This window comes from Callionymus lyra, chromosome 16, assembly GCF_982586985.1.
Source record: "Callionymus lyra chromosome 16, fCalLyr1.hap1.1, whole genome shotgun sequence".
Taxonomy (NCBI): Eukaryota; Metazoa; Chordata; class Actinopteri; order Syngnathiformes; family Callionymidae; genus Callionymus; species Callionymus lyra.
Genome location: NC_141833.1, coordinates 21785450 through 21812498, shown reverse-complemented (window position 1 = coordinate 21812498; position 27049 = coordinate 21785450). Strand labels below are relative to the sequence as shown.

At 38.2% G+C, this 27049-nt stretch overlaps 1 protein-coding gene across 1 annotated transcript in view; it reads left to right on the top strand.

The window, feature by feature from the left end:
- LOC148064164 (MAM and LDL-receptor class A domain-containing protein 1) overlaps nucleotides 1–27049 on the top strand; it is a 42464-nt gene that overhangs the window by 3248 nt on the left and 12167 nt on the right. The window contains exons 6-38 of the mRNA XM_087811901.1: nucleotides 2688–2892; nucleotides 2952–3077; nucleotides 3150–3274; nucleotides 4106–4340; nucleotides 4460–4773; nucleotides 6696–6786; nucleotides 6842–6982; nucleotides 7035–7166; nucleotides 9110–9243; nucleotides 9301–9472; nucleotides 9537–9656; nucleotides 12588–12742; nucleotides 12800–12895; nucleotides 12959–13052; nucleotides 14323–14442; nucleotides 14509–14611; nucleotides 15213–15363; nucleotides 16748–16967; nucleotides 18445–18565; nucleotides 18783–18897; nucleotides 18976–19054; nucleotides 19129–19281; nucleotides 20700–20825; nucleotides 20889–21107; nucleotides 21172–21291; nucleotides 22324–22485; nucleotides 22542–22630; nucleotides 23146–23313; nucleotides 24145–24531; nucleotides 24598–24706; nucleotides 26344–26466; nucleotides 26523–26613; nucleotides 26700–26868. Of these exons, the coding sequence (XP_087668027.1) occupies nucleotides 2688–2892; nucleotides 2952–3077; nucleotides 3150–3274; nucleotides 4106–4340; nucleotides 4460–4773; nucleotides 6696–6786; nucleotides 6842–6982; nucleotides 7035–7166; nucleotides 9110–9243; nucleotides 9301–9472; nucleotides 9537–9656; nucleotides 12588–12742; nucleotides 12800–12895; nucleotides 12959–13052; nucleotides 14323–14442; nucleotides 14509–14611; nucleotides 15213–15363; nucleotides 16748–16967; nucleotides 18445–18565; nucleotides 18783–18897; nucleotides 18976–19054; nucleotides 19129–19281; nucleotides 20700–20825; nucleotides 20889–21107; nucleotides 21172–21291; nucleotides 22324–22485; nucleotides 22542–22630; nucleotides 23146–23313; nucleotides 24145–24531; nucleotides 24598–24706; nucleotides 26344–26466; nucleotides 26523–26613; nucleotides 26700–26868 (4965 nt within the window). The remainder of the gene's footprint in view (nucleotides 1–2687; nucleotides 2893–2951; nucleotides 3078–3149; nucleotides 3275–4105; nucleotides 4341–4459; nucleotides 4774–6695; nucleotides 6787–6841; nucleotides 6983–7034; nucleotides 7167–9109; nucleotides 9244–9300; nucleotides 9473–9536; nucleotides 9657–12587; nucleotides 12743–12799; nucleotides 12896–12958; nucleotides 13053–14322; nucleotides 14443–14508; nucleotides 14612–15212; nucleotides 15364–16747; nucleotides 16968–18444; nucleotides 18566–18782; nucleotides 18898–18975; nucleotides 19055–19128; nucleotides 19282–20699; nucleotides 20826–20888; nucleotides 21108–21171; nucleotides 21292–22323; nucleotides 22486–22541; nucleotides 22631–23145; nucleotides 23314–24144; nucleotides 24532–24597; nucleotides 24707–26343; nucleotides 26467–26522; nucleotides 26614–26699; nucleotides 26869–27049) is intronic.

Below are 27049 nucleotides of genomic sequence, written 5' to 3'. Positions count from 1 at the left end.
TGTTGATTATAGTTGAAAATTGTTTGATTATAGTTGAAAATTGTTGATTATAGTTGAAAATTGTTGATTATAGTTGAAAATTGTTTGATTATAGTTGAAAATTGTTTGATTATAGTTGAAAATTGTTTGATTATAGTTGAAAATTGTTGATTATAGTTGAAAATTGTTTGATTATAGTTGAAAATTGTTGATTATAGTTGAAAATTGTTGATTATAGTTGAAAATTGTTGAAAATTGTTGATTATAGTTGAAAATTGTTTGATTATAGTTGAAAATTGTTGATTATAGTTGAAAATTGTTTGATTATAGTTGAAAATTGTTGATTATAGTTGAAAATTGTTGAAAATTGTTTGATTTTAGTTGAAAATGGTTTGATTATAGTTGAAAATTGTTTGATTATAGTTGAAAATTGTTGATTATAGTTGAAAATTGTTGAAAATTGTTTGATTATAGTTGAAAATTGTTTGATTATAGTTGAAAATTGTTGATTATAGTTGAAAATTGTTGATTATAGTTGAAAATTGTTTGATTATAGTTGAAAATTGTTTGATTATAGTTGAAAATTGTTTGATTATAGTTGAAAATTGTTGATTATAGTTGAAAATTGTTTGATTATAGTTGAAAATTGTAGATTATAGTTGAAAATTGTTTGATTATAGTTGAAAATTGTTTGATAATAGTTGAAAATTGTTGATTATAGTTGAAAATTGTTGGATTATAGTTGAAAATTGTTTGATTATAGTTTAAAATTGTTAGATTATATTTGAAAATTGTTAGATTATAGTTGAAAATTGTTGGATTTTAGTTTTAAAATTGTTAGATTATAGTTGAAAATTGTTGGATTATATTTGAAAATTGTTTGATTATAGTTGAAAATTGTTGGATTTTAGTTGAAAATTCTTGGATTTTAGTTTTAAAATTGTTAGATTATAGTTGAAAATTGTTGGATTTTAGTTTTAAAATTGTTTGATTATAGTTGAAAATTGTTTGATTATATTTGAAAATTGTTTTATTATATTTGAAAATTGTTTGATTATAGTTGAAAATTGTTGGATTTTAGTTGAAAATTGTTGGATTTTAGTTTTAAAATTGTTAGATTATAGTTGAAAATGGTTTGCTTGCAGTTGGAGATTCTGTGACTGTGTCTCAAAATACTTTCATTAGTAAGTGTATGAAGTACAAAAACACAAAAGTTGTGTATAGATGGATGGATGGATGGATGGATGGATGGACCAAGTGTAAGATTGTATAAAAACTTTCAAATATACAAAAACTGTTACAAAGGACAATATGAAATTGAAATAAATTCATTAAAATAAAATGTTTATTTTGAATTGGTTTAATTAAATAATAATAAATAAATAAAAATAATTGTATTCACTGTGTGTCCATCATCATTGAGAAACTATTATTCTCTCTGGACCGGATACTAAGGAGGTTAAGAAGGACGTCTTTGAAACTTCATTGTTGTTGCCTGGAGACATGAGTAGTTGAAAATTGTTGATTATAGTTGAAAATTGTTGATTATAGTTGAAAATTGTTGAAAATTGTTTGATTTTAGTTGAAAATGGTTTGATTATAGTTGAAAATTGTTTGATTATAGTTGAAAATTGTTGATTATAGTTGAAAATTGTTGAAAATTGTTGAAAATTGTTTGATTTTAGTTGAAAATGGTTTGATTATAGTTGAAAATTGTTGATTATAGTTGAAAATTGGTTGATTATAGTTGAAAATTGTTTGATTATAGTTGAAAATTGTTTGATTATAGTTGAAAATTGTTGATTATAGTTGAAAATTGTTTGATTATAGTTGAAAATTGTTGATTATAGTTGAAAATTGTTGGATTATAGTTGAAAATTGTTGGATTATAGTTGAAAATTGTTGAAAATTGTTTGATTATAGTTAAAAATTGTTGGATTATAGTTGAAAATTGTTGAAAATTGTTTGATTATAGTTGAAAATTGTTGGATTATAGTTGAAAATTGTTGGATTATAGTTGAAAATTGTTGAAAATTGTTTGATTATAGTTGAAAATAGTTTGATTATAGTTGAAAATTGTGCGATTATTGTTGAAAATTGTTGATTATAGTTGGAAATGGTTTGATTATAGTTGAAAATTGTTGATTATAGTTGAAAATTGTTGGATTATAGTTGAAAATTGTTGGATTATAGTTGAAAATTGTTGGATTATAGTTGAAAATTGTTGGATTATAGTTGAAAATTGTTGAAAATTGTTGGATTATAGTTAAAAATTGTTGGATTATAGTTGAAAATGGTTTGCTTGCAGTTGGATATTTTGTGACTGTGGTTCAAAATAGTTTCATTAGTAAGTGTATGAAGTACAAAAACACAAAAGTTGTGTATAGATGGATGGATGGATGGATGGATGGATGGATGGATGGATGGACCAAGTATAAGATTGTATAAAAACTTTCAAATATACAAAAACTGTTACAAAGGACAATATGAAATTGAAATAAATTCATTAAAATAATTTTAATTTTATTTTGAATTGGTTTAATTAAATAATAATAAATAAATAAAAAATATTTTATTCACTATGTGTCCATCATCATTGAGAAACTATTATTCTCCTCTGGACCGGATACTAAGGAGGTTAAGAAGGACGTCTTTGAAACGTCATTGTTGTTGCCTGGAGACATGAGCGTGAAAACATCTGATCACAGCTGCAGTTGTCCTACCGCCGCGGGTTCATGGACGCCGCCGATGTCATGCTGGACGACGTGCTCCTCGAGTTCTGCTCGGACGACGACGCACCCGCCGGGTCGGACCGGCTCTCCTGCGACTTCGAGCGCGACACGTGCGCCTGGTACCACGACTACTCGTCCGGGCTGCGCTGGAAGCGAGAACGCTCCGGGTCGGGCGGGAAAGGTAGTCGTTCCACGGCGTCGGTTTTACGAGACGTAAGACTATGGTTGTCGTCCATCCAGGTCACGCCATGACCTTGACCGGTGAAGAACACAAGGACTCCAGAGCCAGGCTGCTCAGCTACCCTCAGCCGCCGGGTCGAGTCGCCTGCGTCAGCTTCATGTATCGCATGTTTGGCAACGGCATCGGTGACCTTTGACCCTCAGTCTCCTCTAGTGCTCAGCAGGCGCTCTTGACTTGTTTTTCCTGTCCGTCCGCAGGTTCGTTAAAGTTCCTCGTGAAGAGCCCGGAGCAGGAGGAGAGGGTCGCCTGGGTCAGGACCGGCACTCAGGGCAACAAGTGGAGGTTCGCTGACCTGACCTTTGACCTTGACGAACCCATGCAGGTATTATTTCCTCCGTTATGTTGCATCATGAGACGAAGAACTGATGATTCATCTGGAGTCGAGAGTCTTGTGTGGAACTATATCACCATATTGAAGCTTTTTATTCTTTAGAAATGCTGAAGTTATTGACAATTATTTGGTGTAATAATTGAATTCAATCATTCCTGTATTAAAAGGTCAAATTATAGATATAAATATGTTTTAATATAATTAAATAATTAATTTGGAAAACCTTTTTTACACTTAGAGTTTGATATTCTTATATATAATTTATTTTTATTCCATGATGAATTGACGTGCTTCGCTTTATTATCTGAAAGTTTGATCCAGTAGCTCGCTGCTCTGGTGACTCTATTATACTATATAACATATATATATTGAATTAAAAAGATTATGAATTAAAAGAATATTCAATTAAGAACATTTTTTTCTTTAATTATTGGAGTTTGAATATCAAGCTCTATGTTTAAAAGAAGTCATTCATAAAAAAATAATAATAATTTAAATCAGTACTGCTTTCAAAGCTCGATGTTGTTGTTGTTGTGCGTCAATCATTATTGTTGTTTAAATGAGATAACAAGAAGTTTGTAACTCAAGAGAGCTTCAAGCTTAAGTCACTTGAGACACTTTTTCTAGCCTTGGTTGGACTCAAGGTCACATTTAAAACCAGGAGGAAACACTTGTGTTGCTTTCATTGTTTGCTGATCCAAGGTCTTGGCAGAGGTATGCGCTCTCGCGGTGCTTTTGCGTAGATTTGTGCCAGTTCCATTAACGCCAGCATATTTACAAACCGGATCCATAACGACGTACTAACGAAGGTCGACGTCTCAGTTCATCATCGAGGCCACGGTCGGAGGTCGTGGGGTCAGCATCTCCGTCGACGACGTCCTGGTGTCCGGCGGCGAGGAGTCGTGTCCGGCCGAGAGGGAGTGCGGCTTCGAGGGGTCCCAGTGTGGCCTGACGCCCCTCAACGCCTCGGACTTCAGCTGGAGTCGCTCGACCGGAGCCTCGCGACCCACCAACTCCTCCGGCCCGGACCAGGACCACACGCTCGGGACGCCTCAAGGTCGATATGTTTTGTCTTAAAAATGTGTTTCAGGTACTTTGTGAAGAACGGTGTGTCTCTGTGACAGAGCTTTGGGGTTTTTTGTGACAGAAAATATGTGTTTTTTTTTTTACCTCCAGGTTATTACCTCAGTGCCCAGTTGTGGAGACGACCTTCAGGCTCCAGAGGCTCCATGGTCACCGCACCGCTCGCCCCGACCCCCTCTGAGGGCGAGTGCCTGACCTTCTGGTACTACATGGAGGGGAGGGACGTCGGGGAGCTGAGTGTTCGCCTGCAGACCTCCTCGTCCTCCTCCTCCTCCTCCTCCTCCTCGTCCTCCTCCTCCTCCTCCTCCTCCTCCTCCTCCGAGGAGCTGTGGAGACGAAGCGGGGATCAGGGGAACCACTGGAGACACGCCAGAGTTCACCTGTCGAACCCACTCGCCGAGTATCAGGTGAGTTCAAATGCGTTGCGAGGAAGTACGTGAGGGCGGTGAAGAGTCGAGGGACAGGTGAGGTGGAGAGACGGTGAGAGTGCATTAGATCAGAGTGAAAAGAGTCTTTAATTTCATCATACAGCAGGTAAAAAACACTATAATTCGGGTATTTTGTATCAATTTTTTGAAAATAAAAGTTGCATAAAAGAATCATTCGAGCATATTTAGCTTGACTTGATGTTTGATAAAAGTTGAAAATTGTTTGATTATAGTTGAAAATTGTTGATTATAGTTGAAAATTGTTTGATTATAGTTGAAAATTGTTGATTATAGTTGAAAATTGTTTGATTATAGTTGAAAATTGTTGATTATAGTTGAAAATTGTTTGATTATAGTTGAAAATTGTTTGATTATAGTTGAAAATTGTTTGATTATAGTTGAAAATTGTTTGATTACAGTTGAAAATTGTTGATTATAGTTGAAAATAGTTTGATTATAGTTGAAAATTGTTTGATTATAGTTGAAAATTGTTTGATTATAGTTGATAATTGTTTGATTATAGTTGAAAATTGTTGGATTATAGTTGAAAATTGTTTGATTATAGTTGAAAATTGTTTGATTATAGTTGAAAATTGTTGATTATAGTTGAAAATTGTTTGATTATAGTTGAAAATTGTTTGATTATAGTTGAAAATTGTTTGATTACAGTTGAAAATTGTTGATTATAGTTGAAAATAGTTTGATTATAGTTGAAAATTGTTTGATTATAGTTGAAAATTGTTTGATTATAGTTGATAATTGTTTGATTATAGTTGAAAATTGTTGGATTATAGTTGAAAATTGTTTGATTATAGTTGAAAATTGTTTGATTATAGTTGAAAATTGTTGATTATAGTTGAAAATTGTTTGATTATAGTTTAAAATTGTTTGATTATAGTTGAAAATTGTTGATTATAGTTGAAAATTGTTTGATTATAGTTGAAAATTGTTTGATTATAGTTGAAAATTGTTTGATTATAGTTGAAAATTGTTTGATTATAGTTGAAAATTGTTTGATTACAGTTCAAAATTGTTTGATTATAGTTGAAAATTGTTTGTTGATTATAGTTGAAAATTGTTTGATTATAGTTGAAAATTGTTGATTATAGTTGAAAATTGTTTGATTATAGTTTAAAATTGTTGGATTATAGTTGAAAATTGTTTGATTATAGTTGAAAATTGTTGGATTATAGTTGAAAATTGTTTGATTATAGTTGAAAATTGTTTGATTATAGTTGAAAATTGTTGATTATAGTTGAAAATTGTTTGATTATAGTTGAAAATTGTTGATTATGGTTGAAAATTGTTTGATTATAGTTGAAAATTGTTGATTATAGTTGAAAATTGTTTGATTATAGTTGAAAATTGTTTGATTATAGTTGAAAATTGTTGATTATAGTTGAAAATTGTTTGATTATAGTTGAAAATTGTTGATTAGAGTTGAAAATTCTTTGTTGTAGTTGAAAACCTTTTTTAATTTAGTTGAAAATGGTTTGCTTGCAGTTGGAGATTTCTTGACTCAAAATAGTTTCATTTGTAAGTGTATGAAGTACCAAAAACCAAAAGTTTAATTTCATCATACAGCAGGTAAAAAACACTATAATTCGGGCATTTTGTATCAATTTTTTGCAAATAAAAAGTTGCATAATAGAATCATTCGAGCATATTTAGCTCGACTTTATGTTTTCAGCTCCTTTACTTTGGTTTGATGGTCATCAAATGTATAAAAATAATAAAAGTCAAATATAAAGTGTTTTTTAATCAGAGACCAACAGGTGAGTTAGAGACGACCTCTGGGAGAGTAAAGTTCAGAAGGGAGTTGTTTATACAGAAGGAGAAAAAAGTGTCCGTCATGTCTCTGGTGCTGAAGGAGGACGAAGGTTGAACCTGCGTCGTCACAGGTGGTGTTCGAGGCGGTGGCGGGCGAAGGGCCGAGGAGGGACATCGCCATCGACGACATCACTTTCCAGTTCGGATCGTGTCCTCCTCCAGGTCAGTGGAGACCATAAGAGACTCGTCCTCGCGCTGATCCGTGTTCGTCCCTCAGGCTTCTGCGACTTCGAGATGGATCTGTGCGGTTGGGTGAACGACCCGCCGCCGGGGTCCGGGGTCTCCTGGGATTGGCTGTCGGGCGAGAGCGACGGTCTCTTCATCCCGAACAAGGACCATTCGACGAGTTCCCCCCTAGGTAACGCATGAACGTGTCCATCTGACCATACGTTCGCTGATCCTCTCGACAGGTCACTTTGTGACCTTTCAGTCCGTGAGTGACGACAAGAAGGAAGCTGCTCGACTGGAGAGCGAGTCCATGGAAGCTGCAGAGAAATGTTGTCTGGAGTTCTGGCACCAGGCCGATGGATGGTCGTATAATCGTGAGTTTATTTTATGTACAGCTTTATTTCTCCCCTTGTTTTGTTTTCATTCGTCTCATTATGATGGTTTATTATCTCTTTTCTTGTCGACCCGTTGGTGTTCATTGAAGATTCAATAATATGATTATTAATATATATTAAAGGATAACTAATAACTCAAACCACTGATCAACTCTCCTGACATGTAGTAAATGTTCTTCAAGACGCAGTAACTTCTCATCATCATGTTTTACACTTTATTACTTTATAAAGTTGCTCTGAAATCTGGACGAACGAGAGGTTACGAGAGTCCATGATGATGTAATAATGGCTTCACTCCTCCAGCTGTAATCACGCCCCGCTTTGTTTATACAATGAGTCCCTTGGAGGTGGAGACTTCCGGCACAAACCTCCATGCTTGACCAATCACAGCAGAGTGGGTGTGGTTATGGTCAAAAAGATTTCATCTCCAGAACAACAGTGGGTTTTCAGTGGGCGGAGCTTAAGATAATTTTCTAATGTTAATATTTCAATGAAAAGAGAGTTTTGTTCAAACACACACTGATGATACAATAGAGTCACACATCACAACAACACACACACTGATGATACAATAGAGTCACACATCACAACAACACACACACTGATGATTCAATAGAGTCACACATCACAACAACACACACACTGATGATTCAATAGAGTCACACATCACAACAACACACACACATACTGATGATACAATAGAGTCACACATCACAACAACACACACACTGATGATTCAATAGAGTTACACATCACAACAACACACACACACACACTGATGATTCAATAGAGTCACACATCTCAACACACACTGATGATATAATAGAGTCACAAATCACAACAACACACACACACTGATGATACAATAGAGTCACACATCACAACAACACACACACACAATGATGATACAATAGAGTCACACATCACAACAACACACACACACACTGATGATACAATAGAGTCACACATCACAACAACACACACACACTGATGATACAGTAGAGTCACACATCACAACAACACACACACACTGATGATACAATAGAGTCACACATCACAACAACAACACACACACACTGATGATACAATAGAGTCACACATCACAACAACAACACACACACTGATGATACAATAGAGTCACACATCACAACAACAACACACACACACTGATGATACAATAGAGTCACACATCACAACAACACACACACTGATGATTCAATAGAGTTACACATCACAACAACACACACACACACTGATGATTCAATAGAGTTACACATCACAACAACACACACACACACTGATGATACAATAGAGTCACAAATCACAACAACACACACACACACTGATGATACAATAGAGTCACACATCACAACAACACACACACACAATGATGATACAATAGAGTCACACATCACAACAACACACACACACACTGATGATACAATAGAGTCACACATCACAACAACACACACACACTGATGATACAGTAGAGTCACACATCACAACAACAACACACACACACTGATGATACAATATAGTCACTCATCACAACAACACACACACACACTGATGATACAATAGAGTCACACATCACAACAACAACACACACACACTGATGACACAATAGAGTCACACATCACAACAACAACACACACACACTGATGATACAATAGAGTCACAAATCACAACAACAACACACACACACTGATGATACAATAGAGTCACTCATCACAACAACACACAAACACACTGATGATACAATAGACATTGTATCAGATAATCAGACATTTCACAGGTGGTCATAATGTTATAATGTTTCAGCTGAGGTAGTCATTGTCATTATCATCACAGTGATTCTGAACATGTGGCGCTGAAGACCCTTGCTAGCTGGGAACAGGTGTTTGACATTGCTGTGGTTTCAGAGCCGTCCCAGATCACACTCACGGTGTTTGTCAAGGAGAGCTCTGGGCTGCGGAGCGTCTTCCAGACCAACGGTTTCATGAACTCCTCGTGGATCCAGGACAAGGTGGACTTCAGCTCACCTGAGCCGCACCAGGTAGACCTGTCGACGGAGACCATTCCTTCTGAATTAAAACTTTCACTTTGGGAACAGCTGGTCCTGAAGGCCAACTGGTCGGGCTCCACGGATGGAAGTTTCTCCATCGACGATGTCCACGTGAGGAGGAACGAGGCGTGTCACGATCCTCCCCCGACCACCACGCCACCCCCCGTCACCACGCCGACCCCGCCTCCCGCCCCAGTCAAGACCTGCTCCTTCGAACTCGGTGCTGATCCCGAAAACATCCATGAAGTTCCTTGGTGTGTGTTGGTGCTCATGTGTCTCCACAGGTCTCTGCAGCTGGATGCAGGAGGTCCCGGCCGATGCCGACTGGACCGTGAGGAGTGGAGATGAAGTCCAACGACCCACGGACGGACCCTCCTTCGATCGCACCGTCGGAAACAACCAAGGTACCGTCGCTCGTGAGGTCTGACAGCAGAAGACCCGGTGTTTGAGCGAGTCTTCATGAGTGTGTTGAGTGACACTGATTCCAAGGTCGGTTAAAAGATAATATGGATGACTTTAAAGATCAGAAAAGTGAGGGAGTGAGTCAAAGATCTTTTGAACGTTAGGACTGCAGGATATTGGAAATATGTGCGATATTCGATATCGGTGTCTTGATATTGGTATCAATATTAATGCGATATCTTTTCCATCACCTAAAAATGTAGCCGCGTGCAGTAGAGCGCAGGTGCGAGTATTGTAGTGGAGGTCCGGGGGTTTAGAGAAGGAAAAGAATGCGAGAATTATCTTTCATTTATTTTTATTTATTTCCACGCTTCGGTGCCGACATGATCGTAGAAAAATATCACTTGTAACGCTCAGTCTCAGTTTCCTGTGAAACTGAGCGACATCAGAGAGGAGCCGCCGGCGCGTCGCGATAACACCAAATCAATAATAAATCCACCTCCTTGTACACGCACACATAACACTTTATAAATGATGCTAACAACTTAGCTCGTGAGCATACGGTGAAGACGCACACATAACACTTTATAAATGATGCTAACAACTTAGCTCGTGAGCATACGGTGAAGACGCACACATAACACTTTATAAATGACGCTAACAACTTAGCTCGTTAGCATACGGTGAAGACGCACACATAACACTTTATAAATGACGCTAACAACTTAGCTCGTTAGCATACGGTGAAGACGCACACATAACACTTTATAAATGACGCTAACAACTTAGCTCGTTAGCATACGGTGAAGACGCACATATAACACTTTATAAATGACGCTAACAACTTAGCTCGTTAGCATACGGTGAAGACGCACACATAACACTTTATAAATGACGCTAACAACTTAGCTTGTTAGCATACGGTGAAGACGCACACATAACACTTTATAAATGACGCTAACAACTTAGCTCGTTAGCATACGGTGAAGACGCACACATAACACTTTATAAATGACGCTAACAACTTAGCTCGTTAGCATACGGTGAAGACGGACACATGACACTTTATAAATGACGCTAACAACTTAGCTCGTTAGCATACGGTGAAGACGGACACATGACACTTTATAAATGACGCTAACAACTTAGCTCGTTAGCATACGGTGAAGACGCACACATAACACTTTATAAATGACGCTAACAACTTAGCTCGTTAGCATACGGTGAAGACGCACACATAACACTTTATAAATGACGCTAACAACGTAGCTCGTTAGCATACGGTGAAGACGGACAGGTTTGTTTGGAAGTTCACGATCTTATAAGAAAACAACTGAGACGAGATGAAAAGTTCTTACAATATGTTGCTTTAACAAAGAAGGTTGAAAGAGACGAGTGACTGGATCACTAGTGTTTGACTAGATCATGAGTTATTATTACTTCACTGGATCACTAGCGTTTGACTAGATCATAAGTTAGTATTACTTCACTGGATCACTAGTGTTTGACTAGATCATAAGTTAGTATTACTTCACTGGATCACTAGTGTTTGACTAGATCAGAAGTTAGTATTACTTCACTGGATCACTAGTGTTTGACTAGATCATAAGTTAGTATTACTTCACTGGATCACTAGTGTTTGACTAGATCATAAGTTAGTATTACTTCACTGGATCACTAGCGTTTGACTAGATCATAAGTTAGTATTACTTCACTGGATCACTAGCGTTTGACTAGATCATAAGTTAGTATTACTTCACTGGATCACTAGTGTTTGACTAGATCATAAGTTAGTATTACTTCACTGGATCACTAGTGTTTGACTAGATCATAAGTTAGTATTACTTCACTGGATCACTAGTGTTTGACTAGATCATAAGTTAGTATTACTTCACTGGATCACTAGTGTTTGACTAGATCATAAGTTAGTATTACTTCACTGGATCACTAGTGTTTGACTAGATCATAAGTTAGTATTACTTCACTGGATCACTAGTATTTGACTAGATCATAGGTTAGTATTACTTCACTGGATCACTAGTGTTTGACTAGATCAGAAGTTAGTATTACTTCACTGGATCACTAGTGTTTGACTAGATCATAAGTTAGTATTACTTCACTGGATCACTAGTGTTTGACTAGATCATAAGTTAGTATTACTTCACTGGATCACTAGTGTTTGACTAGATCATAAGTTAGTATTACTTCACTGGATCACTAGTGTTTGACTAGATCATAAGTTAGTATTACTTCACTGGATCACTAGTGTTTGACTAGATCATAAGTTAGTATTACTTCACTGGATCACTAGTGTTTGACTAGATCATAAGTTAGTATTACTTCACTGGATCACTAGTGTTTGACTAGATCATAAGTTAGTATTACTTCACTGGATCACTAGTGTTTGACTAGATCATAAGTTAGTATTACTTCACTGGATCACTAGTGTTTGACTAGATCATAAGTTAGTATTACTTCACTGGATCACTAGTGTTTGACTAGATCATAAGTTAGTATTACTTCACTGGATCACTAGTGTTTGACTAGATCATAAGTTAGTATTACTTCACTGGATATACTTAGCCGCTCTAAGTCAGACGTGTCGTCATAGCAGCCGAGCCTAACAAGCTGCGCCGCACAGTTCACAGACGGACGGAGACGTAAACAACAACTAGACATAGAAGTACAAACTGACAACTTTACAGAACGTGACACTGATTGATCAAAGTGTGTATTTAGGAAATGCTTGATTTATACCATAAAAAATTACAAATTATCATATGTTTTTGATATCCATATCGCACGTGCCAATATCGCAGTATGGATATTTTTTTATATATCGTGAAATCCACAGAGATTTATATTTATAACAATTACATTCATCATTGTCGCAGTAATCCAGACAACAGTTGAAGTGTTTCTTCTCCTTCAAGGGAGGTTCTTACTTCTAAACGGATCCGGATGGAAAGATGCCGAGGTCGCGACCTTGTCCCTGTCGGTCTCCGACACCTCGCCACAAATCTGCGTCGGGTTCTGGTACTTCATGCTCGGGTCGTCGGTGTCGTCGCTGGATCTGGTGCAAGAATCGGTGAGTGAAACAAGTGGGTTCACGATACGGATCCTGACGACCCGTCCCCCCATCCAGGAGGCCTCCGGCGTCGTGGTGTGGACCCGGCGAGGGACCCAGCGTCCGGGATGGACGAGAGCCCTCGTCAATATCGACACGAGCGACGCAACACAGGTCGTCAATCACCGTCAGAAAACACTTCGGATCACAAAAGCGTTTTAACACGTGTGTCCGCAGGTGCTCAAGTTCAAAGGTCACAGAAACACCGACAGTAAAGGGTTCATGGCGGTCGATGATGTCACGGTGACGGAGGGAGTCTGCCGTGTCGCAGGTTGGTCCGCAGACTGACTTCATGTTTTCAATCACTCCAGGAGCCAGACGTCTGACACCTGTCAATCAAGTGCAGCGTTGAGATTTAAGAAGGAGCGAAAAAAATCATACAAAACAAAACAAATTGTTTTTTTTAGTCGTATATATTTAAAAATGTGTTACAAAAAGAAAATGAAGGGAAAACAGAGGTTTTTTTTTAATATAACGTTAATATTGTATTTAATTGTATTTTTTTGGTCTTTGTTCTTTATCTTTAGACTTGTGTCATCTTGTACTTTCTTTTTATAGAAACTTTGTTTCTTATTGTTTTTCTTATTTTATTTTATTTTTATTTTTATGAATTATCGTCTGTATTGCTATGTGCTAATTGCAAAAAACTATTTCACGAAGGAGACCTTCTGAAGGATCAATACATTTCTATCTATTTAAATAATATTAAATTAAAATATGAAAATATTAGAAAATATATAATAAAAACAAAAACTAAAAAAATATATATATATATTTTATAAAACTATTTCAAACAATCAAAAAACATGACACATTTTACTTTTTAATAAAAAATGTACAACACACACACTGATGATACAATAGAGTCACACATCACAACAACACACACACACTGACGATACAATAGAGTCACACATCACAACAACACACACACACTGACGATACAATAGAGTCACACATCACAACAACACACACACACTGACGATACAATAGAGTCACACATCACAACAACACACACACACTGACGATACAATAGAGTCACACATCACAACAACACACACACACTGATGATACAATAGAGTCACACATCACAACAACACACACACACACTGACGATACAATAGAGTCACACATCACAACAACACACACACACTGATGATACAATAGAGTCACACCTCACAACAACACACACACACTGACGATACAATAGAGTCACACATCACAACAACACACACACACCCTGATGATACAATAGAGTCACACATCACAACAACGGACACACACTGATGATACAATAGAGTCACACATCACAACAACACACACACACTGACGATACAATAGAGTCACACATCACAACAACACACACACACTGATGATACAATAGAGTCACACATCACAACACACACTGTATTTGTATTTGTATATTGTTTCTTATAATAATAGGAAATAACTATTACTTACTTATATATATTATATATATATATATATTATAATGAGACATTCATGTAATCAATATAACAAATACGTTTCCTCGTTTCTAGACGTCTGTGGCTTTGACACCGACTGGTGTGGCTTTGAGAACGGTGTCGCCTCCTCGGGTCGCTGGGCCCGCGAACGAGCCACGGAGGACGCCGTCGATCACACCTACGGAAGCACGACGGGTACTATGATCGAGAGCGTCGCCGGCTTCATGTACTTCAAAAACTGATTTGGATCATCTGCCGCAGGATACTACATGAGCGCCGTGACATCAAACGCTGCACATGGGGAGGAGGCGGAGCTTCTCACGCGAGAGTTGAACTCGCGGGAAGAACTCTGTGTTGAGTTCTGGTGAGTTCTGCTCACCTATGAGTACATTTACCTATCGATACATACACACAGGTGGTATTACTGCTTTTGTGGCACATGGTACTACATGTTGAACGACTGAGCTCCTTGTCTTCCTTATTTAAACGACAACAAACAGGTGAATTATTTGCCAATGTTCGCTACAATACTGTATTTAAATACTACGTCTATGTTTCTATGTCAAAAGTTATTGTGATTGGTTGGCTGGGCGGCAAAGCATTATGGGAGCTTTTCAACAAGACACCTTTTTGGGTTTGCAAGTTCAGGTTAATGTTTGGAAAAGACAGCGGGACATTAAAAAGTCTCTACTTTCCAGTTTTCGTTTAACCCGTAACCACCAAAATGAACGAGGGATGACTGTGTCTTTTTAGAAACGTGGTTTCCACACCTCTGTCTCTACGTCTCACTCCCTCTCTTTGAATTCAGCGCTGCCTACGCTTCTCACCATCATCATGAATCCACTTGTCTTGTGAAGAGTTGTCGTTAGACGTTAGACATTAGTATGTTTCGAATCTGATCTGTGTTTTGGTCGACGAAGGGTTAATAGTTAATTGTTATTAGTAATGATAACACCTGTGTGTAGGTATCGCTTGACGGCCGGGGCGTCGGAAAGCCTCTCCGTCTACGTCCTGAACGACGAAGGACGGGGAGACGTCCTTTGGCAACGATCAGGATCTGACTTCAGAGGCTGGGAGGTCGCGAGGGTCACCGTGTCGTCGCCCACTCGCTTCCATGTAAGGCTGGTGATTAATGCTGCACGATATATCGGAAAAATATCTGTATCGCGAAATTGACACGTGCGATATTTATATGGAAAACATGCGATAATTTATAATTTTTTTTTTATTGTATAAATCTAGTATTTCTTAAATCCGCACTTTGATCAATCAGTGTCACGTTCTGTAAAGTTGTCAATTTGTACTTCTATGTCTCGTTGTTGTTTACGTCTCCGCCTGTCTGTGAACTGTGCGGCACAGCTCGGTTGCTATGGCGACACGTCTTGCCAGCGCGCTGACTTAGCTCAGTATATCCACGGAAGTAATACTAACTTATGATCTAGTCAAACACTAGTGATCCAGTGAAGTAATACTAACTTCTGATCTAGTCAAACACTAGTGATCCAGTGAAGTAATACTAACTTATGATCTAGTCAAACGCTAGTGATCCAGTGAAGTAATACTAACTTATGATCTAGTCAAACACTAGTGATCCAGTGAAGTAATACTAACTTATGATCTAGTCAAACACTAGTGATCCAGTGAAGTAATACTAACTTATGATCTAGTCAAACACTAGTGATCCAGTGAAGTAATACTAACTTATGATCTAGTCAAACACTAGTGATCCAGTGAAGTAATACTAACTTATGATCTAGTCAAACACTAGTGATCCAGTGAAGTAATACTAACTTATGATCTAGTCAAACACTAGTGATCCAGTGAAGTAATACTAACTTATGATCTAGTCAAACACTAGTGATACAGTGAAGTAATACTAACTTATGATCTAGTCAAACACTAGTGATACAGTGAAGTAATACTAACTTATGATCTAGTCAAACACTAGTGATCCAGTCACTCGCCTCTTTCAACCTCCTTTGTTAAAGCAACATATCGTAAGAACTTTTCATCTCGTCTCAGTAGTTTTCTAACGAGCTAAGTTGTTAGCGTCATTTATAAAGTGTTATGTGTGCGTCTTCAGCGTATGCTAACAAGCTAAGTTGTTAGCGTCATTTATAAAGTGTTATGTGTGCGTGTACAAGGAGGTGGATTTATTATGGATTTGGTGACATCGCGACGCGCCGGCGGCTCCTCTCTGATGTCGCTCGGTTTGGCGAGAAACACATGCAAAAGTCCCGCGAGACTGAGCTTTTTTTTTTTTCTACGATCTACGGAAATAAATGAAAGGGAAATATCGCATCGTTTTCCTTCTTTAAACCCCCGGACCTTCACTACAGTACTCGCTCCTGCGCGGCTACACTTTTTGGTGAAAGAAAAAAATATTGCATTAATATCAATATCGCACTTCAAGACACCAATATCGCACTTATTTCCAATATCGTGCAGCCTTACTGGTGATTAAACGTCGTCTCAGACTTATCGTGTCTCCGTCCTCCAGGTCGTGTTCAAGGCCGTCCACGGGGTCGGCGCCAGTTTCTCGGCTCGCCTGGACGACGTCTCGGTGCGAGCCGGCGCATGTTCACCCGCTGCCAGCTGCGACTTTGAGTCCGGACCGTGCAACTGGGTCAACGTCGGGGTAGAAGGCGGACACGACTGGGTTCTGAGCCGCGGAGGTTCCTTCGGTCCGACCACTGACCACACCACAGACGCGCCACACGGTACTGACCGAGTTTCACTCTTTCAGCGGTTGAACTCCGGCTTCCTCCAGCGGTCGAGATGTTGAACTGTTTTTAAGTTTTAACCAGTGGCGTCAATATATTTAATGCTTGAATTTAACATTTCAAATATCAAAACCTTTTTCAAATTTAAATAAGATGTTTTTTAAGGATTTAATTTTGTTTTTTAAAAGTTTGATAAAACCACTAGTATATTAAAAAGTTCCATCTTTTATTTAATAATTAAATATCGAAAATGTAATACTTTTCAAAATGAATTGAAATTTTAATCCAATAATTATTAATTCAATAATTAATTCATTTTGGTATTGTAATTAAATAATTAAACAACACATTTTCTACAATCAATATTATTTTAACGTGTATTCTTCTAAATTCAATGTCAAAATATTGGTATAAAACCGACTCCAGACATAACCAATAGAGTACAGAGCGACTCGATCGTGTTCTACTTCTACGTCGTCACGTAAAGTACTTTTTTTACGGTATAGTCTGGTGTCACTATTATACCAACACTTTTATATTGAATTTAAAAGACTACAGATTAAAATATTAAATGTATAAATATTCTTGGAACTGAATAAGAAACTCTGTGTGTAAACAATGAAATATTTGAATTTGAATTATAAAAAATTCTTACGATATAGTAGTGATTGAATTAAATGATTTAAAAATATATTAAATGCTTGTACAAATCAAAAACATGTCATTAAAAGAAAAACTTTCAATTAATTCATTCAATGTTCTGATACACACTACTTTGACAAGAGTCTGACTACAATACAAATATTACTTTCACTTTTCCTTAAACACTGACCTGTTTATATATCAAGATGTTTATCCATCAAAATGTTTATATATAAAGATTTTTATATATTAAGATGTTTATATATCAAAATGTTTATATATCAAGATGTTTATATATTAAGATGTTTATATATAAACATGTTTATACATCAAAATGTTTATACATGAACATGTTTATATATTAAGATGTTTATACATGAACATGTTTATATATCAACATGTTTATACATCAACATGTTTATACATCAACATGTTTATATATTAAGATGTTTATACATGAACATGTTTATATATCAACATGTTTATATATCAAGATGTTTATACATGAACATGTTTATATATCAACATGTTTATACATCAACATGTTTATACATGAACATGTTTATATATTAAGATGTTTATACATGAACATGTTTATATATCAACATGTTTATACATCAACATGTTTATATATTAAGATGTTTATACATGAACATGTTTATATATCAACATGTTTATACATCAACATGTTTATATATTAAGATGTTTATACATGAACATGTTTATAAATCACATGTTTATACATCAACATGTTTATATATCAACATGTTTATTTATCACATGTGTGTTCATTATGATAACAAGTGTGTTTTTGTTTGCATGCACTCGTCAGGCGGCTTCTTGTTGAGTGAATCTTCACACCGACAGAACAGCAGCTCAGCAAAGGTGGCGTCAGAATGGATCGACCCGGTCGACTCACACACATGTGTCACACTCTGGTACCAAACGGGCAGGTCAGCAAAAAAAAAAGAAAAAAAGTCAATATTCAGACAATTTTCACGGGATGAGGCAAGTGAGGCGGACGATCTTCATCCTGTTGGTTTCCTCCCGGACTTCCTCTGCCGGTCGACACAAATGTCATGAATCACCTGCTTCACTTGCAACAAGCTCTGGGTCAGAGTTCACGCTGATGTTAGTGAGGTTTCATTGAGATGATTCATCCTCTTTCAGTGGGTCAGGGGTGTTGAGGGTCTTCGTGGATCAAGTCCTTATACTGCGGACCGACGACAGTGGACTCGCTTGGTCCAGATTCTCGTGGACTCATGAGAAATCAGAACCTTTCCAGGTAATAGAACCCTAGAATAATTGTGTTATTACAACATTAAATACAAGATGAGCCTGAAATAAACATTTTTCGATGCAGCTTCTCATCGAGGCTGAAACCGTCCTCGGTGGATTCGTCGCCGTCGACGATGTCGGTGTGACGCCGGGCACGTGTCGAGGTGAACTCTGAGCGTCTCTTCTTATCGGTTTGATTTCTAATCTGGTGTTTGTTTGTCTTTTCTCTTCGCTCAAGACAACGGCACGAGCTCAGAGTTTGTTGGCTGCACATTTGAGGAAAGCTCGTGTGGCTGGAGTGACGTCAGCGAGGGGTCGGGTCAGTGGTCTCGACAGAACGCCTCCGGGAACCTCGGACCCTCCACGGACCACACGCTCGGCACTGAGCTGGGTGAGGAAGTCCTGACATCGATCCTATGATATGAAGCAAACCTTGTATTAACCCTTTCATACATGAGTGGCCTGATTTTATTTACATTTTCTCGATCACACACAAGTGTTTTTGTCATTTGTTCTTAGTTTCACCTTCAATATCTGCAGTCGTTCAACATTCCTGTTATTCATTCATTCATTTTCTACCGCTTTATCCCTTGTGGGGGTCGCGGGGAGACTGGAGTCTATCCCAGTATCATAGGGCGAGAGGCAGGGGACACCCTGGACAGGACACCAGTCTGTCTCAGGACACACAAAGACAGACAACCATTCACACACACACTCACACCTACGGACAATTAACCCAATTATTAAGTTCTCAATCAACCTCTGTATGTTTTTGGACTATTATTACCTATATTTAATGTATTCTAATGTTTTTTAATGCTAATTGAAACGTCAAAGTCACGTTTGTCTCACTCCCTCATGGTGAACTCAGCTCATTATATATATATATATATATATATCATCAGGAATATACTCTTTCTTTCATGTGTCTTGAAGTCGACAGAGAAGCTTTTACTCTTGACTCGTGAATATGTTTTGAGTTTCTACTGTAAGTACAAGTCAAGATTTTTTTTTTTTTATAGAAATGTTGTCTTTTGAGTAAGTAAGTATTATTTGTAGAGCTATTTTAGTCCAGGGTCACAAAGCGCTTAAACATATAAAACGATACCCGATAAAATAAATGCTCAAAAGGTCAAGTGAAGAGTTTGAAGCAGAAATGTGAGTTCTTCTACTAGAGCGGCTCAGAATTCTTTTTAGCATTTTTTTTCTATAATTTAATTAAATAATTTCTACATTGAAAGGTTTAATACGTTTTATTTTGGATAAGGGAATTCTATATATTTTAAATTATTTAATAAAAAAAAAGAGTTTATATAGAGTTTAATATTGTAATACCAATAATTCAATAATACTCATTGAACATTTTTTAAATATTCGTTTTAAAGAAGTATTCAACATTTTCAATACAGAATTTACTTTTATTGAATTGTTAAAAAAGATCAAATCCTTAAAAGTAAATCAATACATTCAAAGTTTCAACATTACTAACTTTATCCTTTTTTTTTACCCATGATTCATTGCAACAGCCAAATAAACAGTTGATAATAAGTAGTTCATTATTTTTAAAGTATCGTTGATTATTTATTTCATTTTGTTGATTATTTATTTTTATTTATTTATTTATTTATTTATTTATTTATTTATTTATTTATTTATTTATTTATTATTATATTATATTATTATATATAATTTATTCTTTTTTATTTCATCTATGCTGTATGTCTTGATACATGTATATTTGACAATAAAAGAACTTGAATTGTACTTTGATACAAGAAGATGTTTGAGTGACACTCTGGATCATGGCAGGTTGGTACGTGGCTGTGGAACCTGCCAGAGGAGGTCACATGAGTCCAGCCCGCCTGCAGAGTCCTTCCATGAGAGAGTCCAGCAGCTCCTGCGCCCTTGACTTCTACTTCAGCACCGGAGGAGACGGTGTGTGTTTCGTTTCCATCACGATTCTTCTTGTGGTGTTGACCTTGACCTCCGTGACCTCAGATATGGAGGAGCTGAGCGTGGTGCTGCAGGAGGCGTCCCGGGTCACCCCCCTGTGGCGTCACGGCGGCGGCAGCGGCGACGGCGTCTGGCGGCTCGTCCGGGTCTCGGTCGGAAGACTTCGGCAGGACTTCAGCCTCGTCTTCCAGGCGTCGCGGGGGTTCGACCGACCGGGACACGTCGCCGTCGACGACATCGCCTTCGTCAACTGCTCCGCGCCCGGTGGGTTCTGGTTCCGAACCCGCCGCCGGCTGACTTTTAATCCGTGTCTCTCTCCGGGCACCAGAACCAGAACCCTTGTGTCCCGAGACCACGTTCCGGTGCAGGACCGAGGCGTGTGTGGAGGCGGAGCGAGTCTGTGACTTCACTGACGACTGCGGCGACTGGTCTGATGAACAGAGCTGTGGTGAGATAATGATTGATCGTTTATTATTGATCGTTTATTGATCGTTTATTATTGATCGTTTATTGATCCTGGGAGAAGCTGGTTTAACATGTGACAGTTTTCATCCTGAGTGATCAATAAATATGTTTTTTTTATTGAATTTTAAACATTTAATTATTGGATTAAACATGTGTCTCTCGGTACTGTTTTGGTATAATCTGGTGTCACTATTACATCTATTATATTATAACGTTTTATATTGAATTTAAACGAATACAAATTACAAATTAAATGTATAAATATTCTTGTAAACTAGAATATAAAACTCCATGTGAAAAAAAAAAAACTTTTATTTTAAAATATTCTAATTTGAATTATAAACAAAAAATCAACAAACCTTACAATAAAGTAATTATTTAAAAAATATATTAAATCAAAAACCTTCCAATTTTATATTAAACATTGAATAATTAATTTAAACATTTCTATATTGGGGTCAAATTAGATAAATGATTATTTTTACACATACATTTTAATGTTCTAATCCTAATAATGGTTAAACACATTTTCTAAATAAAATATATTTGTAGTCCTTTAAATTCAATATAAATATGTATATATATATAAATAGGTATAATAGTGTCACCAAACAAACCCAATAAAATGTATTATTATTATTATTATTATTATTTTTATTATTTTTAAAACATTGAACTCTATGTGTAAAATAAAATTAATCTTTCTTTTATTCAATTATTTGAAAAACAAAAACAAATAAAACCTCTCAATAAAGAAATTCTTGAATTGAATTATTTAATAAAAATCCTTCTAGTCAGGGTCAAAGTGACCCGAAGGCCCGAAAAACAAATGTGTTTGCGTTACCCCTTGTTCTATCTCTGGGTCCACCACTGCATGTGTATTCATGAAAGCCAGGGAGGCTGTTGACCTCTGACCCAGAGACAACACAAGGGATACCCAAAAACACATTTGTTTCCGGGTCACCTTGACCCTGTGATAACACAAGGGTTGATGAGGGTCGATGTTCCTCCGAAGCAGATCTCCAGGAGACAGGAAGCTGCAACATGGAGGAGGGCATGTGCTCCTGGACCGGGAGCGAGGTGGACTCACCAGGAGGCGAGTGGAAGCTCCTGCAGGGACAAGAAGCCCGGCCGGACCGTGGACCCGCCCGGGACCACACCCTGAACAGCGGCGCAGGTAGAGACTCTACTGACTCATGTCGTGACTGAGATGTTAACTCGTGCCTGGACCAGGTCACTTCATCGTCCCTGGAGAACATCTGAACGTCTCTGGAACATCTGAGCTCGTCTCCACGACTTTACTTCCCAGCAACGACTGCAGAGTGAGTGAAGCTCCAGTCGTTCTATGGATCCTTATGATCAGTGTCGTGATATTGAATAGTTAGTTCAATATTTTAATGTCGTTTTTTATCTAAATGTAGTTTTTAACGTTGGATTTTTGTTTGAATTTTTTTAATGGTTAATTTTATTTAATCACTTGTTTGAATATTTTCCTTTTTCTTTTCTTTTTAATATAAAAAATAATATGATAATTATCTTCAAAATATTTGTGTGTGATATTCCAATAATACAAATATATATTTTCTAAATTCAATATATTGGTTACATTTTAAATATAAAAATGTTTATGTAATATTGACAGACAAATACTAAAAAATTAAATCGTTCTCAAAAAACCAACTTTAAACACAAAAAATATTTAATCCCATTATTGAGAAAAAAACAACACTTTTAATGAAATGTAAATGAAAAATAAATGTTAACATAAAAAGTGTTAAATTCATTCAAATATTCTAACGACACTGAGTGACTTCCATGTTGTTTCGTTCTCAAACAGATCAGATTCTTCTTCTTCTCTCTGAACGACGACTCAATCCAACTCTCTCTATGGTCCAGGACTTTGAGTTCTGGTTCCGGCGACGCTCTGTTGTGGACCGGGCCCGACTCAGAGGGCGTCGGCTGGCGACGAGCCGTCGTGGTCGTGACCTCTGCGCTCACGTCCAAGGTCAGGAAGACGATCTTTTTCCTCTGGTCTGAGAAGAGAAACCATGTTTAGAAGCAACAGGTTCAAAGTTCAGTGACTCACATCAATTAATTTACCTTTTAATCATGAAGAATAACAAAAGATTTACTACTTAATAAGAAAAATATCATTTTTCTCCTAAACGACACGTCAGCTGTAATCACGCCCGCTTTTTTTATACAATGAGTCCCTTGGAGGTGGAGTCTTCCGGGATCAATGACGCACAGTGACAAACCTCCATGCTTGACCAGGATTAATTATGATTTGACCACCTTAGATTTACACTTGACTAGTTGTTTGACGGGAAAATATTAAAAAATGTTATTGTTCTCTCTGAATTATTTCTCTTAAATATGATGAGGTTTAACCTTTTTAAAAATATATATATTTAGCTGTTCAAGGATCAGCTGCAGATGCTCCAGATGGAAGAAGTTTGAAGAGATTTGAGAACATGTTGCATCACATGACTCATGAGATCTGGAGGTTGTTTTTTTGCTGTGTCATGTTTAGGAAGAAGGAAGTTGAAGCACGAGCTGCTCCTCAATGAAGAAAATACTTGAGAAGTTTGTTCTCGTGTCACAATAACTTCTGACTCGTCCGTTTTATCAAAGCGTTGTTTTTATCAGTTCAATGCAGAAATACCAGCAAACCTGTGCTTAATGATTTGCTGCGGGGATGAGTTCACTGAGAGGGGGTGGGAGCTTTTATTAAACAATCCTTAGAATAAAGTGGAGCAACGTTGCTGGTTTGGACTCGTGGATGATTTGAGTAATTATTAACTCACGGATCTTCTGAACCGTTTCTTTCGTTCAGGTCGTGTTCAGGTACCGGCGTGGAGACGGTCAGAGAGGTCTCGTTGCCCTCGACGACGTCTCCTTCTCCTCTGAGTGCAGGTTCGACCCAGACGACGGTGAACTTCCTGACATCACACCCACGACCCCTGCACCAGCGTCACCCACAACTGACCTCCCCACCTCTGACCCCCTCACCCCTGACCTCCCCACCTCTGACCCCCTCACCCCTGACCTCCCCACCACTGACCTCCCCACCTCTGAGCTCCCTACCTCTGACCCCCTCACCCCTGACCTCCCCACCACTGACCTCCCCACCACTGACCTCCCCACCACTGACCTCCTCACCACTGACCCCCTCACCTCTGACCCCCCCACCACTGACCAACCCATCACCAACCCCTGCCAGGTACCCTGCTCCCGACCACCGCCGTGACCTTCGGCCTCTATGACCGTTTATTGTTTTCATTGTCAGGACGACCAGTTCTTCTGCTGGAGGTCATCGGCAGGAACCTGCGTCGCCGCCGCCGCTCGGTGTGATTATGGCGCCGACTGTCCGCTGGCGGAGGACGAGGACGGATGTGGTAAGACGTCCGACACAGGATGCGAGATAAGATAAGGCTTTATCAAGGACCAGCAGGAGGAGAAGATTGTGTGTTGCAAGAGTTCCTCAGGTTCCTCAGGTTCCTCGTCGTTCACTCTCACGTCAAGATATTGTTGGAGATAAAATTAATTGTCATAGAAAACAGTTACAAAATCTTCCTTCAAAGGTCAACGAATGTCAAACTCCAACTCGTGTAGTAAATGTTTTAGTAAATGTTCTTCTCCTCAAGACGTTCCTCATCATGACCATGTTTTACACTTTATTACTTTATAAAGTTGCTCTGAAATCTGGACGAACGAGAGGTTACGAGAGTCCATTATGACGTCATAATGGCTTCACTCCTCCTCCAGCTGTAATCACGCTTTGTTTATATAAAAAGTCCCTTGGAGGTGGAGACCATTGATAACGCGCGGTGACAAACCTCCATGCTTGACCAATCACAGCAGAGTGGGTGTGGTTATGGTCAACAAGATTCATCTCCAGAAAACAAATGTTTTCAGTGGGCGGAGCTTAAGATCATTTTCTAATGACAATATTTCAATGAAAAGAGATTTTTGTACAAACACACACACACTGATGATACAATAGAGTCACACATCACAACAACACACACACACACTGATGATACAATAGAGTCACACATCACAACAACACACACACACACTGATGATACAATAGAGTCACACATCACAACAACACACACACATACTGATGATACAATAGAGTCACACATCACAACAACACACACACTGATGCTACAATAGAGTCACACATCACAACAACACACACACACACTGATGATACAATAGAGTCACACATCACAACAACACACACACTGATGATACAATAGAGTCACACATCACAACAACACACACACTGACGATACAATAGAGTCACCCATCACAACAACACACACACTGATGATACAATAGAGTCACACATCACAACAACACACACACTGACGATACAATAGAGTCACCCATCACAACAACACACACACTGATGATACAATAGAGTCACACATCACAACAACACACACACACTGATGATACAATAGAGTCACACATCACAACAACACACACACACTGATGATACAATAGAGTCACACATCACAACAACACACACACACTGATGATACAATAGAGTCACACATCACAACAACACACACACACTGATGATACAATAGAGTCACACATCACAACAACACACACACTGATGATAAAATAGAGTCACACATCACAACAACACACACACACACACACACACACACTTTAGTTGAACTTGTGACCCTTCAGTAGCTTTAATTCAACAACTTTCATTTGAAACTTTCAAAATAAGATGTTTTAAAAAGACACCAAAACATAAAGTGTTGATTGTTTCTCTTCAAACACTGAAATACTCCATGAAACAGCTTCTCAATCTTGTGTTGAACATGTTGAAGACATAAGACACTTAAATACAGTTGGACCTCTTTCTTCACCTTTGACCCTGACTCTTATTAAAGACCCTACAACTGTTTAGAGTGACTTGAGTCTTTAACATGAAGCATCTGTAGTTGAGAGGTCAGATCCAGATGATTTAATAACATCTATAATGTTCTACTTGACTCTCGTCCAGGACCGTGCACGTTCGAGAGCGACCAGTGTCGCTGGACGGACGTCAGCGCCGGCGCCACCAGGTGGAGGAGAGAGAGAGCGAACAGTGACTCTCGACCGCCCAGCGACCACACCACCGGCACAGGTGAGGTCGGAGGACGAGTCGGCAACCGTCGATTCACGAGTGTTTTTCTCTCTCAGGATTCTTCATGAGCGTCCAGAGCTCCGACCACGGCCAGTCGTCCCTGCGGAGCCCCCCGCTGCCCCCCTCGTCCCCCTACTGCCAGATTTTGTAAGTGTGCTGGAGAGAGAAGATGGCGTTGCTCAACTGTTCCCACTCCAACACTCTCCCCTTCCTTCCTCGTTTGCTCCACGCAGGTTTCACTTCCACATGGGCCCGCGCTGTGCTGGGTCACTCAGAGTGCTTATGCAGCAGCCTGATGGAAGTGAAGCAATGCTGTGGTCGCTGTGGTCACGCAGCAGCAGCAGCGTCGCCCCCTGGACCCCCGAGCTGCTGTCGCTCGGGCTGCAGCCGCAGAACTACACGGTGCTCGTCCAACAAACTACTAAGATTTTTATGAAACTTTAGTCTTTTTAGTCCTAATTCAACATTTAGTCATTATTTATTATTTTATTCTATTCTTTTATCTCTGTCTGAAGGTTTAATTGTATTGTTTTATTTTTACTTTTTCCCCTGAAACTACAATATAATTATCTCACATTTTCCC